The 18,040-nt window shown below is 36.3% G+C and overlaps 1 protein-coding gene across 1 annotated transcript; it reads right to left on the reverse strand.

The window, feature by feature from the left end:
• Positions 1–4,523: 4,523 nt before the first annotated feature.
• Positions 4,524–17,279, reverse strand: LOC131799033 (H2.0-like homeobox protein). Its single transcript, XM_059116700.2, has 3 exons — positions 16,938–17,279; positions 8,617–8,781; positions 4,524–6,922 (listed from the first exon to the last, which is right to left on the reverse strand). Exons 1-3 carry the CDS (start codon positions 17,110–17,112, stop codon positions 6,597–6,599), a joined length of 666 nt encoding a protein of 221 aa, XP_058972683.1. The 5' UTR covers positions 17,113–17,279; the 3' UTR covers positions 4,524–6,596.
• Between the last annotated feature and the right edge of the window lie 761 nt (positions 17,280–18,040).

Raw genomic sequence — 18,040 nt, forward strand, 5'->3', positions numbered from 1 at the left:
AATTCCGACAAATCAACCGCACATTGAGCGGTAAGAAATACCCAAAGAAAGTGACGTAAAAAATTGGAGAAACATGTGAAAAGCCATTAAGTGTTACTCACTCTATCTCTATGGCCACTCGTCCTTAGAAATTCTGAACATTACCAATCAAATTTTCAATTCAATCAACCAACTCTGAAAGAGTAATTTTAGTCCATTTTAAAAGCTTTAGTCGAAGTGTTTAAGAAGGCAATTTTAACTTGAAGTTCTCAGAACTAGAAAGGTATTCTATTTGCCTTTTAATGAACTCACCAAGGCTGTTTTACAGACCGTAGTGCGGTCTGTAAAACAGAGCTAACAACAAAACATGTTGGTTTTCAACTCCTCGAGAATAAGTGCTCTCCACATGTTCTTTTAAGATGGGAAATTATCTAAAAAAGGAAGGTTTTTCCAATTTCTGGCTTACTTTCCTTTAGTATTAACAAGATCACCATTTGGAAAATAATCGCTTAAGGGCTCCATCCATTCAATTTGTAAAATAAACTTGCTTTTCTTTCTTTTAACCACACCCTAGGTAAACATGACAACACTTACACTATAGGTGCTTCGTTTATGAGTTAATCCTACAAGGTAACCTTTGATTCACCTTTAATTCAAGCCTTGAATTAAATATGAGCAGTTTCTCTCTTCGCAAAATAAAAATTTTCCTCGAATGATAATATCTTCTTTTGTCGCTGGAGTGACTATCATCTTTCAGTCAAACAAGCGAGGAAAACTGTTTTATTACTGGCAGGTGTTCCTGAAGAACTGTCTGTCATGTTTTTGATTTTGAAATATTTCACTTTTGAAGCTAATTTCCTCTTTGCCTTTGCTTAGTGTAATCAGCGTAAATTGTAACCTCGCATCATTTAATATTTTTGGCCGATGTATGAGTTAAGAACAAAACACAACACAAAAAAAAACATACCCAAACAAGGCGACGCTCCTCGATACCTATTTTGTATTTGACAGAGAAAAAGTTGAAAATCGAGGATTTAAACTTGCGAAGGAAAATAATGTGCAGATTCAGAAATGTAAGAAAATGAGAAAGATTCCCAATATTTGATTCTTCAAAAATAATGCAAAGAAACGCAAAGTTATGTTGGAGTTACAGGTTCCTTTTTTAAGCGGGTTAACGCGTATAAAAAAATACGGCGAAATTAAGCATCGTTTGGGAATAAAAACGCTTCTGAGAACGATTTATTTTAAGTGGCTGTGTAAAGTTGAACGTTTTCTACACAAAATTAGAAGGTCAAAACCACTCCTTTGTCACCGAGTACGCCAGCATGCGTCGCGCTTAGATGAATGGCATCGAGTAAGGATACCGAGTGCCGATACTTTTTAAATTTTGCCCTTTCTGTACAACGGTCAACAGTAAATAACGTAATTCTTGAGAAGGGCCACAGTGAGTAGCAATTGAAAACGACATACAACAGACGCATTTGGCGGTTGAGACATAATCTGTGGATTCCGAAACCTTCTCGTAGATTGAGAAACTCTTGTGGCTATTTTTAGAAAGAAAGATTGTTATCGGTTTTCTTAAAAGGTATATACAAATTTATAGTTGTTTTCTCTTTCTAGTTAACACCTCGTTTTCGAATTCCGCAGGATGTAAATATCTGAACATTCGTTCATAGCTTAATTTATTTGCAAATAAATTTCTTTACAATGCATGACGAAGATTGACTCAGAAATAATTCTCGCTAGTATTTCTACAAGACATTTTTATGGACAAACATTTTTGCTGAACCGAAGCACATATTTGTGATCTCTGAATTTCAAGACAGAGAGAGCAAATACTTTCTCTGTATACAGAGTACATGGCGAAACTCTTTCGATTGAAATCAATATTGACCCTGATAATAAATTGTGATAAATTTTAGACAAATAGTTAGCTGTAAAAACATAGTGTTTCAACCAGGACTCCAACGGACTTTATCACCATGATCTAAACATATTAACTAAATAAACTGTTTTTAATTTTGGTTACTGCATTATATGTGTACAGTCGGTGCTGTGCCTTGAATCATTCAATGGAAGCTAAAGTGGTGTTTTTTTCAAGTATGTAAACTGTAATTTAAAGTGCTAACAGTCTGTAGTGGGAGTAATTCACTGAAGAGCTACTCCAAGTGAAGTTTTCCGAGGTTATTTTATTGCATATAAACACAAGCGACGAAGAAGTATTTCAATCCTAATCTTTTGTCCAACAAAAGCGTAATATCTTACTTACATCTCTACGGAAACTTTAAACGCTTCCATTAACTCGTGGTATAAAGCTTGTAGAATTGCAAAGCTTTTCATCCTTTGACGAACATACCTTCAATTCACCTTCCTTCATTCTTGAAACTAAAATTAACTGGAGGTTAAAAAAGCCAGACACTCAGTCATGGTAGAAAGCGAAAGCTTACCTGTCAGTTAAATGATGTTCTTATACCAGGGAAGGAACTGCAAGAGTGTAAAACTGATAGATGGTAGAGTATGCGATAGCCTCTAAGGTGTCCGAATGTCTCCAAGAGCCTTGGAAATTATGTACAGAAAAATTCAGTATTGAATAAGTTACAGGGCGGCGAGTGCCTTTGATGTCCAAGTCAATAATTTCATCACTTGTGAATGATTGTTGCATATGACTTGATACCCGGTATTGAGTTAACGGCTTATTATCTCGCGAATTACTTACGAATATCCAGATGAAAAAGCCGGCGTTAATTTTGCCATGTCCTGTTTTCATAAATATATCAGAAAACTACATATTCTCGGCTCGCAGCTAAAAGGAAAAAGAAATAACTTTAGAGTCTTTCAAAAGCAATTTTGGCTCACCGATTTCTTGCGTCTTGTTTTTAGTAATTTTTATTTTGGTGACCGCAAATCGAAAATGTGTTCAAAAACTTCTGTCAAAACAATACCATATGAAAACAATTCCGCCAAATATAGCGGAATTAGAATAAAGAATATTAATAAAAGACTGTTTGCAATCTTAAATAAGGATTTTGTAGAGCGGGCAGATTATACACAAACAAAGCAATATACTTCTATCAATGAAACTTATGTCTGGTAAATTGACGTTTAGCGTTTCAGAAGAAAATTCATGCGTCTATCTTTATTAATCTTTTAATCAAGCGGCTACTTTGAAATACTTCGCAGGAGTAAAGCGCATAGGAAATGCATGTGAAATTGTTAATTTTCGGAAATAAGAACTTGTTCTTAGTGGCAAAAACTGGGGAGGCGTGACATGCGATTAAAAGAATATTTGTCAATGGTTGGAGCTACTCTCTCTGACAATAGATCGCCTTTGTTCGCTTGAAAATCTAGCCACGCGTAAAAGCTGAAAGAAATGTTAAATACCAGGTTACTTTAACACAAAGGCAAGCTTATGAAGCGGTCAAATATGCGTCTTAAAACCTTTGTTACTATTGTTCATGGTTAAATCAGGAAAAAAGCTAATGATAATGCCGTACTTTGCCGGCCAATTGACTTCTTTTTTGTAAGGAATTCAAAGGATTGAAGGTGCTTGGCTTTCAACAAAGCAAGCTTTGGTTTAGTGGTTTTCTCTATCAATTATCTTAACGCAGGTATATGTTTCTGGTAATTATTCTTCATTAGGCCATCGTTCGCCATTTTTCGGTCTTTTCAAATTTCAATCTCCGTTCATGTGAAGTTGGTACAAAGTGGAAGGAATATATTTGTTGTTGTTGTTTTTTTTTTACAGAAAGATTCAATAAGTGTTATCCAGTAACACATATCAACATTGTTACAATTTCAATTTCTTTGAAATAGGTCGCTGGTAATTCTAACTGTTGCCTTGTACATGCAAAAAAAGCAGCAGAAATACGGATATCTTATAGATACAGGGAAACTTAATCAGAAAACCCGTTTTTTCTTGGGTTCTGTGATCTTCCTCGTTCGGCTAGTGAACCGTTCGGCCAATGCAACATGAAATTAAAGCATAATGGTTTACCCGTTGTCTTTATCAGTAAGTATATTTAAATCGCTCTTTTCTAATCAAGTTGAACAAGAATAGCAAAAAGGTGAAATATCCGTTAGAAAAAAAATCCGCCTGCCGCAATTTACCCTGTAACGATTCCACCGCCATATGGGCTTGTTTGATTGTGGCGGACGGCTAACGCCGGCGATAAATTAGAACAATGCCAGTTACGAAACCACGAATTACCTACAAGAAACTTGACTTAAAACACCTGCAGTCTGGTCGTTACCAGCGCCTAATAATCAATTAACTCTCGAATTTGGGTACTCAACGAATTTTTTTTCGCTTGTTATCATGAATTTACCTTATCTCGAATGCACAAAAAACGGCCGACATCCCCAAACCACACCAAGTATGTAAACAAGAAGGAAGGAAAAAAGTGCCGAAGCCAAAATCTTTAAGTGACTGTTATTTTTTAGGAACTAACAGATTCACACCTCCATATCGGTTCTCTTTGACACTGATATAAATTATATGAAATAAAGAAGACTTTTAAATTCATAATGTGACGACCATTTATTATTTCCTGTTCGTTAAAATACCTTATGTTGATCAATGCACTCCTTTGAAAGTGCGCCTCTTGCTTCTTGCTAAACTGAACTAAATACGAATGGCTAGTAAAGTATGTAATTGAACTCTTTTCAATATTAAACGAAAAGCTTTCACTGATGTAAGAGTTTATCAAAAGCAACCTTAAACTTCTCCTTTTAGTTCCTTTTTTAATATAATTAGAGAAACTTCATTTACAGCATAGCGGGTGGCTTGGGTGGCCTGTCACAAATCGAATTTATAAGGTGCGTCAAAGTTTTCCCTTCAAGCTTCAATTTTTTTTTTTATTTACATTGTAGATGAAAAGTTTAGAAAAGTTTAAAATAACGAACCAGTTTTTGAAAATGAAAATCTCGTCGATAGCCAATATGCTTCTATAAGCGATTCGAAAAGGACATTTGTCGACAAAATTGCGAAGCTTTTCCCATGGATGTTTTCCTTCAGACAGAACTGATCCTAAAAAGATTTCTCAGTCAGAAAGGCAATGAACGAAGAGTAGTCAGTTTCACTTGTCGTGACCCGCAATCAAGAGGAGTATATGCGACTTTAAGATCGGTGATGTATTTAATTTTAAAACACAGCTTTCTTCCGACAATATTTCACCTTTATCCTTAAACTATGAGAAATGTATTGTGCTCATGTGTGGCATACAACAAATTTTGTGTGGCGAATATTCTTTTGCGTCGAAGTGACTTTGAAGCGGAGATCACAGTAAAAGATGAACTAGGAGGATGAACACCACTGTCAGTTTTAGATTGCAAAATTCATGCTAAAATTTCAAATTTATCAATTACACTCTCTGTGAATCACCCTATCCCTCTCTCTTTAAGCGAGTCAGTGCTACCTCTTGTGTTGATGTATTCCTTAGAACTGATAATTTGTGTTCGCCTTCTCTTTGAAGGAAGTTCAAAAAAGGTTACAAATATCTGGACACCATTATTTTCACTTGAACTCGTTATATCTGTGTCTTAAGTCTCTTATCTCTTAGTTTTTTTTTTCTTTATTTTGTTGGTGACATTTCATGTAAATTTATCTCATTTTACAGTCCTATAGTCAACATCATGATCATCCTTCTAATTTTCATTTATCCTAGAAAGTTCTGACGTATCTCTGCATCAATTTACTTTAAAAGCATGCTTTTCTCTGACAGAAAAGCCTCCTAAAAATTATGACGAATCACGAAAGCGTAAACAATATTTTTAAGCATTGAACTAATGTATGTATATGCCTTTTAACAAATGCCATCAATTTTGATGTTTGAATTTCGTGTTTGGCACCTTTTTTGCACGTGGCACCAGATGTCATATGATTGCTTCTTTCATTGTGAAGCAAAAGCTCTTGAGCTCAAAGATTTTACAAAGGGATTGATCATGTAATAGAAGTAACCATAAAACTAAACACGATAAAAAGTTTACCAACTAGTTTACCAAGTAGCCTCGCTTTCGAGTTGCGAACAGTAGAATGTTTATCAAAATTATTTTAAAATATAAAGAATCTCCTCGTAGAAACAAGAAGGTTGCAAAGTCTTGAGAAAACTCTGAAACCCTCTGATTAAGAATGCATGGTTATTCGTCCGTGGATTCAAATGAACTTAACCAAGTTACCGGACCTGGGGCCTTTCTCGAGGTCCTGGTTACTTTATTAGCACGAGACCTCATTTTAAAATCTAGGTCTATGAAGGAACAGAGCAGCTGGTCTGAACTCAAATACCAGTGCATTCTGTTTCGTTCCTGATATTTTCATGGAATATCACAACTACTAATGTCTCGAACCTAAATGTAAACAAGTAAAAAAAAATTCAGTTTTTTGAGGCCGGTTACCATCAGGACATACGAGAAACGGGCCATTGGAATTCACGTCAAGCATTTCTAAACCTTTTTACACAAAGATGATAAATTTATCACCTAATAAATTAAACTCCTGTTTAACTAACTTCGGATACATATTTTCATCCGTAACTAATTTATTTCATTTCTCGGTGAAGAGATGATTTTTCGGTCTTCTCTTCCTTGAGCTTTAAAATATTACGACCGTGAGGGACTGTAAACTATTGGTCTTGCTTATCTGAACCTTCCTCAGGACTTCCGGTTGTTATTGTCTCTCTCGCTTCTTGTCTCCATTTCATTCGCCTGTTTTGAAACCAGACTTTCACTTGGTTGTCAGACAACCCCAACATAGATGCCAGCTGATGTCGATCGGCTTTTGTTAAATATTTCTGAAGCTGGAAGCGTTTTTCCAGTCCCTTCCTTTGAAGATTAGAAAACACTGCCCTTGTCCAAGGCCTCCTTGGTTTCCTCGGCTTTGGTTGGCCGGGTAAGACTTGGCCTGGTATCGTTTTGTTAAGAACAGAGGTGCCATATTCGCCATACATGCCTGCCAATAATCAAAGGAGAAAGAAAGCCTTGTGTATAATAATAATGAAAATAACAATAATAGCAATGATAATAGTAATGACGATGATGAAATTAAAATGATAATAATAACTCTTGCCGATAAACATCTTGTTATACATAAACACGTAAACAGTAGCGATGTGAACCGACGTTTCGGAGTCTTCATGACGCCATTGTCAAGGTAAGCGTTAGGATTAGGAATTCTGCGAGTACTTATAACCGCAATAAATTTAAATGATAAAGAATGTGAGATTAAATTACTGAAATACTTTAACACGGAGTGAGTCGGATTGCAAGTTCAGAGTTGGTTTTAGTTCTCTGATGAACAACATCTCGTGCACTAAGTAATCGAATTAACTTTTTGCATTTCTTTAGAACATCGAAGCTCCTCAGTAGATCTTCAGGGACCTTGTCATATTTGTCTTGGTGGTGTTTCTACATAAAGGATTACCGTTGTTTATGTCTGTCCACACGCATGTGTAAGTGTCTGCGCGTATAGCCTACATAATCTGCATCACGCAGGTCATATTGAAAACGATAAACAACGAGTTGTTGGTTTATGATCTGTGGGTTTTTCTCTTCTACCTTTAGGTCTCAGTTAAATATACGGCTAACGAACACGGGTTGGATAATTATGTCAAGAAACAACTCAAGAACCTCAGCCTAAAAGTACCAACAACTGTCCAACCCGTGTTTATGAATAATGACAATGCACCTTATTCTACTGGGATAAACCAGATTTACATGAAGTTAGTATCATCTAAGCCCCAAAATTCAAACGAACTGTAACTAAACATCGTAAATGAACATAAAAAAATAGTGTTTAATAAACCCACTGTCAAGAAGCGGACCAGTTAGCAATTTACAGAGAGCAGCCGAGGAGTTGAATTCGGGGCAACCGAGAACAAATCCAGTGGCTAGCAGGGTGGATTACTTGAACCCGAGACCACCAGACTGACTTATGTGCTACTCGGCCACCCAGTCACACGGCCACATGGCCTCACTGCTATCAACATTAGCAAAGGAAGATACCATAATTCTAGAAATTTTAAAGAGAACTACGCAATGGAAACCGTGTAATTTCTCTCTCCATTACTGAAAAGTATATTTCAAATGACTTTACTGCCCACGTTTTGTTAAACTAGAATTTCAAAATTTTTCTTCAAATGTGCCGCCATTTTGAAGGTAGCTCGATAAACTGGCCGCCCACCCATCAAGTAATAGGTCCTCTCTATTTGACGTAAATATTGGGGATCGTTCTCATAGCAATCGATCCCTAAAACTCACGTTACCCTCTCGCGTAACCTTGAAAGTGAACCGGCACCAATTGCACCTCGGTCACTCGCGGTCCCCTGTGCTTTAACCACCATAATCTCAATACTTTTCTCCATAATTTCCTAGATGCTTACAAGGAGAATTTGTCTGATAGTCAAGAGCATCTTCAAGCTAGTGATCATTTCCTTTACTTTCGTGACCTAAATGTGATTCAGGGGTGATACTATACGGATAAACTAGATACCATTCTTTCTCAGGGTTCAAAGGATTAGAAAGGATGTTTGTTTTTACTTTTAGTCCTCATCAGCTCCTTATGATATTCATTTGATCTGATTGGCGGTTATGAATACTTTGGTCTTAAACTGTTTTATAATTTAAAAGCTAAGCACTCTATCTCACCTGTTAATGAGCTGTACGAGTATGGAGTATGGCTGTAGCAAGCTTCACAATTTGAATGAAGGAGCGATCCACAAAGTAAAGGCTGCGCATGCGTAGCTAAATAAGGTGAAGCCCAATAAGTGGCGTGTAAGTGATCACATGCGCTAGGAACCAATGGGTAAGCACCTGAAAGAAAAGCAGCATAATATTTATGATCTATCTTACTCTTTTTGGGTCAATTCAAGCTGTGACCGAGTCAAAACTGAACAGCGACAACACCAAAAAGAGCCACTGCAATATCAACAACCATTCCAATATTTACTTGTACTTTTCACGCCTAACCTACGCGAAAATTAAATAAGATTCCTGGCTGCTTAGAAAACTTAGAAATGGCTAGCCGAGCCAGGCAACCAACTGATACAAATATATGAAAACAAAATAAATTGCAGGTCGTCAAAACGGTTCTAACTTACTCGTTCGATAAAAGGAAAAGGATAGTAAAAAACGAAAACCCCCCCCCCCCCCCCCCGGCACAAATCTACATCTACACGGAAAAGGAGGAAGTAATAAAACAAGACTGCATTTATTACTGCAACTACTGGCATTACTAGAGGCAGATTAATACTTATTAATTATTTCCAATAAAAATCTGATTGCAAAGAAATAGCAGCATCATGTACCAACGACTAGTAACATTAAATTAGTAAGATGAGTCCCGATAACTCGAACCGTCTGTAACTCGAATTCCCTGCCAACTCGAAGCAAAACTGATTTCCCTTGGATTTGCCTCATGTATTTACTGTAATTTAATGACCAAGTAGGTATAACAGTTTAACTACAGACTAGATATCCAATATGTTTTAAAAAAATCACCAAACTATTCATAAAAATTAATAATTAATACCTCAGAGATAGGATCATTCTAAATTACATCCTTAAATTATGAAAGAGAAAAGGTTAGAGTATTTACATTGAACTGAGGAGCTCCATATTTGAGGGTGCTTAGAATTTATGTTAAAAATTCCTTTATTTTAGAAGCAAAGATTATGACCTGCTTAAAATCTCTTGACTAGAAACATCTTTATACTATACAATAAGGTAGTGTTTCTTATCGACCAGTGTGAATAATGAATCAAACACAGAGGGTGTATGTCCACTATGAATTTTTATTCGAAGAGAAAGATCTCAGCCTTATCTTACGGAAGGTGAGATCAGGTAGCTTTGCGATATCTCCAAAAGTCTGAAACCGGACTGGAGTCTATATGGTTTACATTCATACAATTTATAGAGCCAGTGACATTAAAGAGCAGTTTCCTTAGTGGAGGATAAAAATGGCAAGGTTAGGTTTTCAAGTCAAGTGAAAGCTTATTCGGCAGAACTCGACCATGAATAGGTATTGATCAATTTCATTATTACGATTTGATTCAAATACTCTCAGATTTTGTGCTAAACGAAAAATAGTTCCATTTGCAAAAAGATCATAATTCTGACTTAATCCAGAGTTTCAGAGGACTTACTTAAGTCATTCATATGAGCGTCGGGAAAAACTATAAAAAATCAGGTTGTAGATTTGACACAGTGTGCCCCCAGAAAACAAACTAGCATTCGGTAGTTAACTTTTTATGTTCTTATATTAGTATAAATGGTGTGGTGATTGAGTCATAACTATTCATTGACATCTCCGCAAGATATCCCCTGGGCAATTGCTTGATGTTTCCTCAAGAGGAAACCAATAAAACGAAACAATCATTCATTGCTTAATATCACTACCTTCGCAAAGTCACACCTAAATTGTTATTTCGTCTAAGAAGATAAGAAACTCGCCCCTTAAAACGTTTCAAAGAATATAAGCCATGGAACCAGATACATTACACAGAGATTTCCTGTTTGATAACTTGTAAGTTGAACAAAAAGCTCTATCCTTGTATATTATTCACAGCGTTTCACAATGTACTCTAAGGAACATCGTAAATGAAAATCTTCAAGTTTCTTTCATAGTGGTTTTCTTATATAGAGTATTCAACCATACAACTTGCATGCTTGTATTCTGATTTGTAATTCTGCGGACAATACATCACAGGATACTTCCACCCTTCAGTTGGTAGATGAAGCTTAGCCCTAAGCCCTTACTGAGACCATTCAAAAGAAAAGCTGTACTTTCACGTGGTAATGTTTACTACGCTGTAAAAGGTGACTTCAACTTTTAAATCTCTAGATGAAAACTTAGTGTGTGATTATGCAAGTGAAAGCGATAGAGCTGTACTTTCGTGTGGCGTCTGTTATAGTGTACAAGGTACTCCCAATTGTAATGTGTATGCCTGTGTGCATAAAAACTAAGTATGTTACCAATTTAATGAAAGCCATTGAGAAGCTCTCCCATATGATACTTTTTATTGTTTTGTTTTGAATCGAAGATGACCCTCTATTATATCAATGAAAATCCAACTAGCGATCACTGCATTGAAATTAAAGTTTTCTTGCCGAACTTTTATGTGATTTTATCACTGCTGCGCGTGATTAGAAATTTCCGGTTGTCTGCATTCAAATGAAGAGTTAAGATTGTTTTTAATCACCCCAGTGAAAACGTTACCTAGATTTACTTAGGCTTTAAGTGTCTCAATTAGATGCCAAAAAACCTAATTCATAGACACTGAGGTTACGTTGTTGCTACGTTTTTTACTCTTCTGATGAACCCATGTTTACAAGCAGTTCATTTGTAAACTGACACTACTCCAGCAAAGCTACGTAAAAGTTGTTAAAATGTTTACATCTATGAGAACAAGAAAACTTAGAGTGTGATCATGTAGTACTGTCATTTTGTACTGTTTATTGTGTCTTACAGGATGGTTTGTATAGGTCACGTCTGCCAGATTACATCCTGCTCATCGTGACCATTAAAATAGAGTTCTCGTTACTGCTGTTCTTCACAAGTGACCTTACCTTCAAACTACGAAAGAGATCTCTCTCAAAAACACCCACACGTAGAAATCATCTCAAACAGTTGAAAAAGTCATTTTACGTTAACACACGTCAAGAAATAGAAAACCGTGATACATGGTCCCGAAATCAAACAGCATTAGCTGTTTTTCAGCAATGAAAGTGGAACCCCGCTCGCTTCATGTTTCATGTCGTTAAAGTGAATACTATAATCAACGTTCGCCGGCTGTGAATCATCACAGAACGCATTAGTCATATATGTGGTACTCGTATCAAGAAGAAATATTTATTGTTATTTTTCCGTTACTAATGAAATAATCAATCACATGTGGGTCATAATGGCAGATAAATAATTTTTTCACGATCTAAAACATAATTTTATCTCCGTGTGTGGGAGAACGTGGGAAAACGATCATGATAATGATAATATAACAAATTCCATCCAGATGTGCATTTCAAAAAACCCCCTCCCCCCTCAAAAATATAAATCGTGTTTCATATCTTGTTTTTCCTATCGAAGTTCTGGTCAACCAAGGCAGATGGCGTTGGCTTTAGGATCTATATACTGTAAGAAATATCTGAAACATGGTTGAAGTTTTATGACATGTGATAATTTGAAATGCTCTCTTTTAAATAAAATAAACAATTCGAGGTCAAAAATGTGCTGATATTAGTGACTAATTGCTGCTTCATTGTGCTAATGCTGTGCTAATTGTTCAATCGTTCTTGTGTTAACCATATTGTTTGCAATTAGGCTGGTGTTTTATTTTCATTTAATGAACAAAGACTCGCGATAGTAGAAGTTAAACTTACAAGTCAACTGCTTTCATTAGCTACTGTCTAGCTCTTCAAGCAATTACAATGATACTGGACATTATATTGTCACTAGTCCATTAGTGTCACTTTATCCGTGTTACCCACTGAAATGAAATTTGTTTTTCGAAAGTCCCCCGAAACGTGTCTTTCAGTCTCCAAAACACGTGTCCCATTGACATCAAAAGCTTTCTCTTAAGCATAATTATAACCTTTCAAATTCTTATAAACGGCTTTGGATTTTCGTGCGACTTATGATAAAACAGAAACATTTCGTCTAATTGGGTGGCCATTCTTGGTACAAGAAATCAGACAAGTTTGACACAAAATACCTGATCTTGTCATTTGGACAAACTTTCTCACGCTAGATTGAAAGATCTCGTGAGTAACGTTGACTCTATTAATAGTTCTTTGTGAGTTTTGAAATCCAGAATAGTTTTTGTTATGTAGTAAAAATATTTGTCTTTCCGATCTGGTGACGAATGATGTCCATTTGAGCTTTTATCGCATTCATATAACAAAGCAACACAAATAAGCAAATGGATTTTAGAAAACCGATTCAATCTATTGGCGCGCCTCCATTGTATGGCCTTTGTTGAATCTGTCTCTCTTGATTTCACTCATCTTGCACTTCATTCTCTCAACTTTCTTGGAAAAGGTGATCATCACCATCGACTACAAAGGAATTAGCGTCTAATCCATTTCTAGCTGATCGCCTAAGATGATTTGTGTATTTAAGTTTTGTTTTGAGGCAGAACAAGGCGTGGTCCTTTGTCTAATGCATGACAGCTTTTTGGAGACATAAAACCTTTGCGTTTGGTTAGAAATGCAATACACCGACAACAAAAATGTCCTTCGTTTTGCAACCACTTGAACATGTCAGGCGAAAAATCCGGAGCATCTTTCATCTCAGAAGCCACAGAGACAGTTCGAAAAGGTTTGGTTTTCCTCGGAATCTTGGTACCCAGCAAGGACTCAGCTTTCGTCAACTCTTTATTGCTAATTTTATTTGTGAAAATGAGACTAACAAGTGTCCGCTCTAGTAGCCTAAATAACCATAGTAAAAGTGATAAATCTAAACCAAAAGCAGCTGCCATTTCTGAATGGAAGGGGAAATGAAATGCAGTAACCGTGTTTTTCAGAGCCATTGTCCTCGGGGTGTACACTTCTAGAGATTTTCAAGTTCTCATTTCCGATTTTTGTAACCCTACTCTTGAGGAAAAGTATTCAAAAGGTCTTTTCTGGACTAAACGGCTTTACAACTCAAAAAAATTGACATCATTCTTCTATAAAAAACAAGAAAACAAAATTATTATTTAACTCTTGCAACATGTTCGCCATTTCCAGTAAACCTTTCTTAGATCTTTTATAGTTAAACCAAGTTTCTGAAACATTTCTTGTTGGAGTTCAAATCTGTAGAGGGTTTTTTCTCATACTTTTTAAAAAAGAATGAAGAAAAAGAGATTAAAAGCCCCTTTAAAATGAAACATGTTTTATTTTATAAAAACAAATCTAAACCATTATGATATATAGCTAAAAGGATGTCATTAATATGATACTCTTCAACACAACGAAAAAAGCGTTTAAAGAAGAAACATGACTTAAAAGGACTTGAAAGATGGTCGGAGAGATTGAGGAGTAATTAATTTTTGTGCACGAAGGAACAAAACAACAGAACATGTTCATGATGATAATAGTCATGATGATACACAAAAAACATCGAGAGTCTTACAAAATCTCCTATCGAAAGTTTTCAAATGACATATAACTGTGCCTCGGATACCTTGAAGGAGGATTTGCAAATTTTATTCGCCCCTCTATTCAGCAAAAGCTGTATACAGATACAAAAAAAGTACTGTCCTGGAGGTAAAATTTAAAATAATTTCAGGCTCTAATATCTGAAGACATAAAAAATAGTCAAAAAGAGGTATTTTCTAGAATCTATCCCAAAAAGTCAATCGTTTATATCTTTCTCTATATTTGTTTGAAGCCCTAAGAATTGAGAAAAGTCTGAAAAATGTGTGCCATTCTTTCTGCAGACAGAATATGTTAGTTATCTCAAAAATCATTCGTAAACACGTTGGCATTAAATCGACAAGGAAACAATGTATTACGGGTCGATAAGTTTACCAATTAAACATATAAAGATATGTTTTCATAGAAAAGACAGCTAATACTGATTCACTTGTTGTAAATTACACGTACATGTTGCACAGTCTTGTATCGCGGGACAAATATTTCGTACGGGTTTGTGCTTGATTCTTCTACTTAACGTGTTCAGTTGGCCTTCGAAAGGCGGCATGTTGTGGTGTACAGAGGGAAATAACCACAACGAAGTAATTTTCACCAAGTATAATTGAACTTATCATGAGAATATACTAATACACCGAAGAAATTCCTTTCACAGCTTGCTATGTACATATTCTATGTACCCATAGTTTGGTAACAAATCGATTTGAAACCAGCAGAATTTTAAATAGAAAACACATGGTACAGTTATTATCAAAAAGCTAACAAATTCTTTTGTAACAATTCAGCTTCTTAACGAAAGGCGAATTCGATCGCTTTTGGTTATTGATACTCCAATGTTTCGACATATCTCTGCAATAACATCTGTGCAAAGGCCTATATCTTTACTCTTTCTCCATTTCTCTTTCAAAGAGTTTTTCTCCTCTCATTTCCCATGAACAATTGTAACCCAGTTAATCTCACGAAAATTCAGTGTTGTCTTTTCCTGTTACGTTAACTGACTGTAGGTGTCTCATCAGTTTTCATAAGTAACCATCACATAACCAGATTTAATGAAATAACCCCCTTCTTTGACAAATAGACAATTATCAACTTCAAGGTCTATCCATCGAGCCAATTTCTTTAAAGATAACTCGCACCTTAAAATTTTTCTCTAATAATGAGGATCCCTTTGAGTAGCGTAAAACTAGAGGGCGTCTTAGTGCAGCCCTATAAGACGCGTTGTTATTATAACCAAAATCCCAAAACCCGAGACGTTTGTCAGAAAATTGATGTTTTTTCTCTTGTATGGTTAGCGCCCCTGTTCTTCATGGTCGATTTTTTCAGAGGCACGATCAGAAAAGAAAGAACTTCTGAGTTGTTGTTTAGATTGTAGCATATAATCCGAGCCTTTTTTGGTCTGCTGTGCTGTACATATCACGGAAACAAAGCGATTTTCACATCAAAGCAAATGTTCTAGCTATAGGAAATACGTGTGACACCAGAAATGGTTATTGCTGTTACCCCATGTCAGATCCGCTCGACAATTGTACATAGAAGCAGGAACAGATCTAATCAGTGTTAACTATAGATGCTCAGTGTGGTTGGAATTTATTTCAAACCTAAGATAGGCGTTGAATTAAGAGTCACAACATCAGCTACTACCGTTTCCTAGGTTGAGCAACCTTCCTGTCCTATTTGCTATTTACAGAGACAGAATACTCAACAGCGATTTTTCAGGCTGAAAGATTGATTTTGTTTAATCATAAACTAGGGATACTATTTACACCATTTAATGAAGATAACGGGTCATTGCGAAAATAAAAGTTGTAAAGTGCTCGCCATGCCCGCAATGTTCGACCTATTTGCTGACAAAGACAAAAACAAATTTTCACCCTTCTCTCTGAGCGTCAACCACTTCAATAGTTTTATTCGTACAAGGGCGCAACTTCCGTAAATATATCTTTGATACAATAGATACGTTGTCGTTTCCGTTGTTTGATCGGCTTCAGAAACCGGGCACAGCGTGTTAGATTATAACGATCAAGTGTAAGCAGTCGAGAGCGCGCTGTGCTCAAAAACCGCTACAGGATGAAAACATCAACGAGCGAAAGGGCCATGAGATATTTGAATGGCAACTCGGCTGTCTGATCATTTCACAAATAAACATAAACGCGAAATAACATTGGTGCCTAGGCCTTGCCTTGCTCACCTGCAGTAATATGTGATAAAAGGGAAAAGATAAGCTTGGAAAACAATTAATTTAATATTCTTCTTTCGACTCTTTTAAACATGCTTTGGTATTTCTTTAATTAAGTGTCGCATTGTGTTCTACTTTGCAAAGAAACAGATTGCTCGAGCTGACTAGGTTGAGAAGCTGTTCGTAATATTCCATGCTCTGTTCCCGCGCTGCTTAAATCGAAAGCTTTTAACTACACAAATGCACAATCAGAAAGTGTTATTATTGATCGAAAACGGGAGTGGATAACTTACGATAATTGAGGTTCTAATCGACCATATTTTCCTCTGCGGTTGGCGAAGCAGAAGGCAGTTATAAACATACAATTTTTCCTTTTGTTAATATACCTCACGGTCAGCGAGATAAAATCAGAGACGTAAAAGTTTATCGCTTGTCTGTTGCGATCTAGTGTCGAGCCAAGCTGTTTAAAAATCTACCCATTTTAAATAAAACCATAAATGTTTTATGAGACTTTTTACGTATGAAACACACTTAGTATCTGCCACATAAGGCTGTAAAAAAATAAGTAATCTCGGATAAATCGGAAAACAAACCGTCCGCGAAACAAGCGCAAGATAGCGAGTTGGTCGCATCAAGATTTTAAGTTTCTTCTTATCTTTCTTACCTAACACAGGTAGTCTTTCTCTTTGTTCCGTTTCGTGTCTTGCGAGTATTTGGTCTACGCCAAAGCTTAACTGTTGATAATTTGGTATCGGGGTTGATGCGCCAATTCCACTGCCAGTTTGGGACCGGGATACCTGTGGTCGAGCTAAAATATCGTCAATTCTGAACGACGCCATGTTGTTCTTTGCACGGTAATCCAATTTAAAACTCGTGCTTTAGCTAAGTTGCCGTTGTTAGCTGGTCAACGAGAAGTTTGTAAAGCTATGGGTTGCGAAGATAGCAAAGACAAAGAGGTTCATCAGATGTCGATCTTCAATGGCCCACGGGGAGCTAAAAATGACACTACGTTGTTGATTGTCACTTCGAGTTCCATTAGCGTTGATTTGTTGATTTTTATCATCTTAGCTTTTCTTTGTCAATTGGAGACATATACATATATACGTAATGTGTTTCCTGAATAGTGCTTTTTGAGGAATGGTCTCGATTGATATCTGTGTTCACAGATGGGACGGGTTAGACGCATAGCACGCAAAATGGGCTGTGGACGTTTCTCATATCGCCCACAATCCCCACAGATTAGTAAAAGATACCGTTGTTTATAATCCAGTTATCTTGGTTGACACTGAAATTAAATTTCTCTGAACCGTAAGTTCTGCTGATTTGGAGAAAAAAGGGAAAGGATAGTGAACAGCCTTGTAAAAACAGCATATATTTTCGATTTACGGTGAAGAAATCACTTTGAAAGTAACTCGCTTATCTCATATCTTATGGTGTCGAGTTTACTCGGATGGCCATTGGGAGTCAATTATCACCCATTTAAGGTATTAGATTCACGTATGTTCATTTACACAGCCACACACGTGTATTAATATATCCTTTGGCTTAATTAATTCCTCACTCCATCACTGCATGTGTGTTTTTCATGTAGATGGAAAAGATAAAGGTGTTTAACTTTACATTAGACCGTTGTTCGAATGAACCCTGCTCGAGATTGTGCTGCTCTTCTGATATTTTCTTTTCAAACAGCTATGTAAAATCAACAACAGCAAATATCTTGTTGCCCACGAGTATTTCCTCCGTTTATGATTTATGCGGTTTTCTCTA

The sequence above is a fragment of the Pocillopora verrucosa genome, chromosome 13 (assembly GCF_036669915.1).
Source record: "Pocillopora verrucosa isolate sample1 chromosome 13, ASM3666991v2, whole genome shotgun sequence".
Classification (NCBI taxonomy): Eukaryota; Metazoa; Cnidaria; class Anthozoa; order Scleractinia; family Pocilloporidae; genus Pocillopora; species Pocillopora verrucosa.

Coding starts and splice junctions, on each gene's coding strand:
- LOC131799033 (XM_059116700.2), bottom strand. CDS start 17,112: ATGGCGTCGTTCAGAATTGACGATATTTTAGCTCGACCACAGGTATCC. Junction 8,782..16,937: donor AGAAAGACTACCTGTGTTAG/GTAAGAAAGATA, acceptor CTTTTCTTTCAG/GTGCTTACCCATTGGTTCCT. Junction 6,923..8,616: donor CTCGTACAGCTCATTAACAG/GTGAGATAGAGT, acceptor GATTATTGGCAG/GCATGTATGGCGAATATGGC.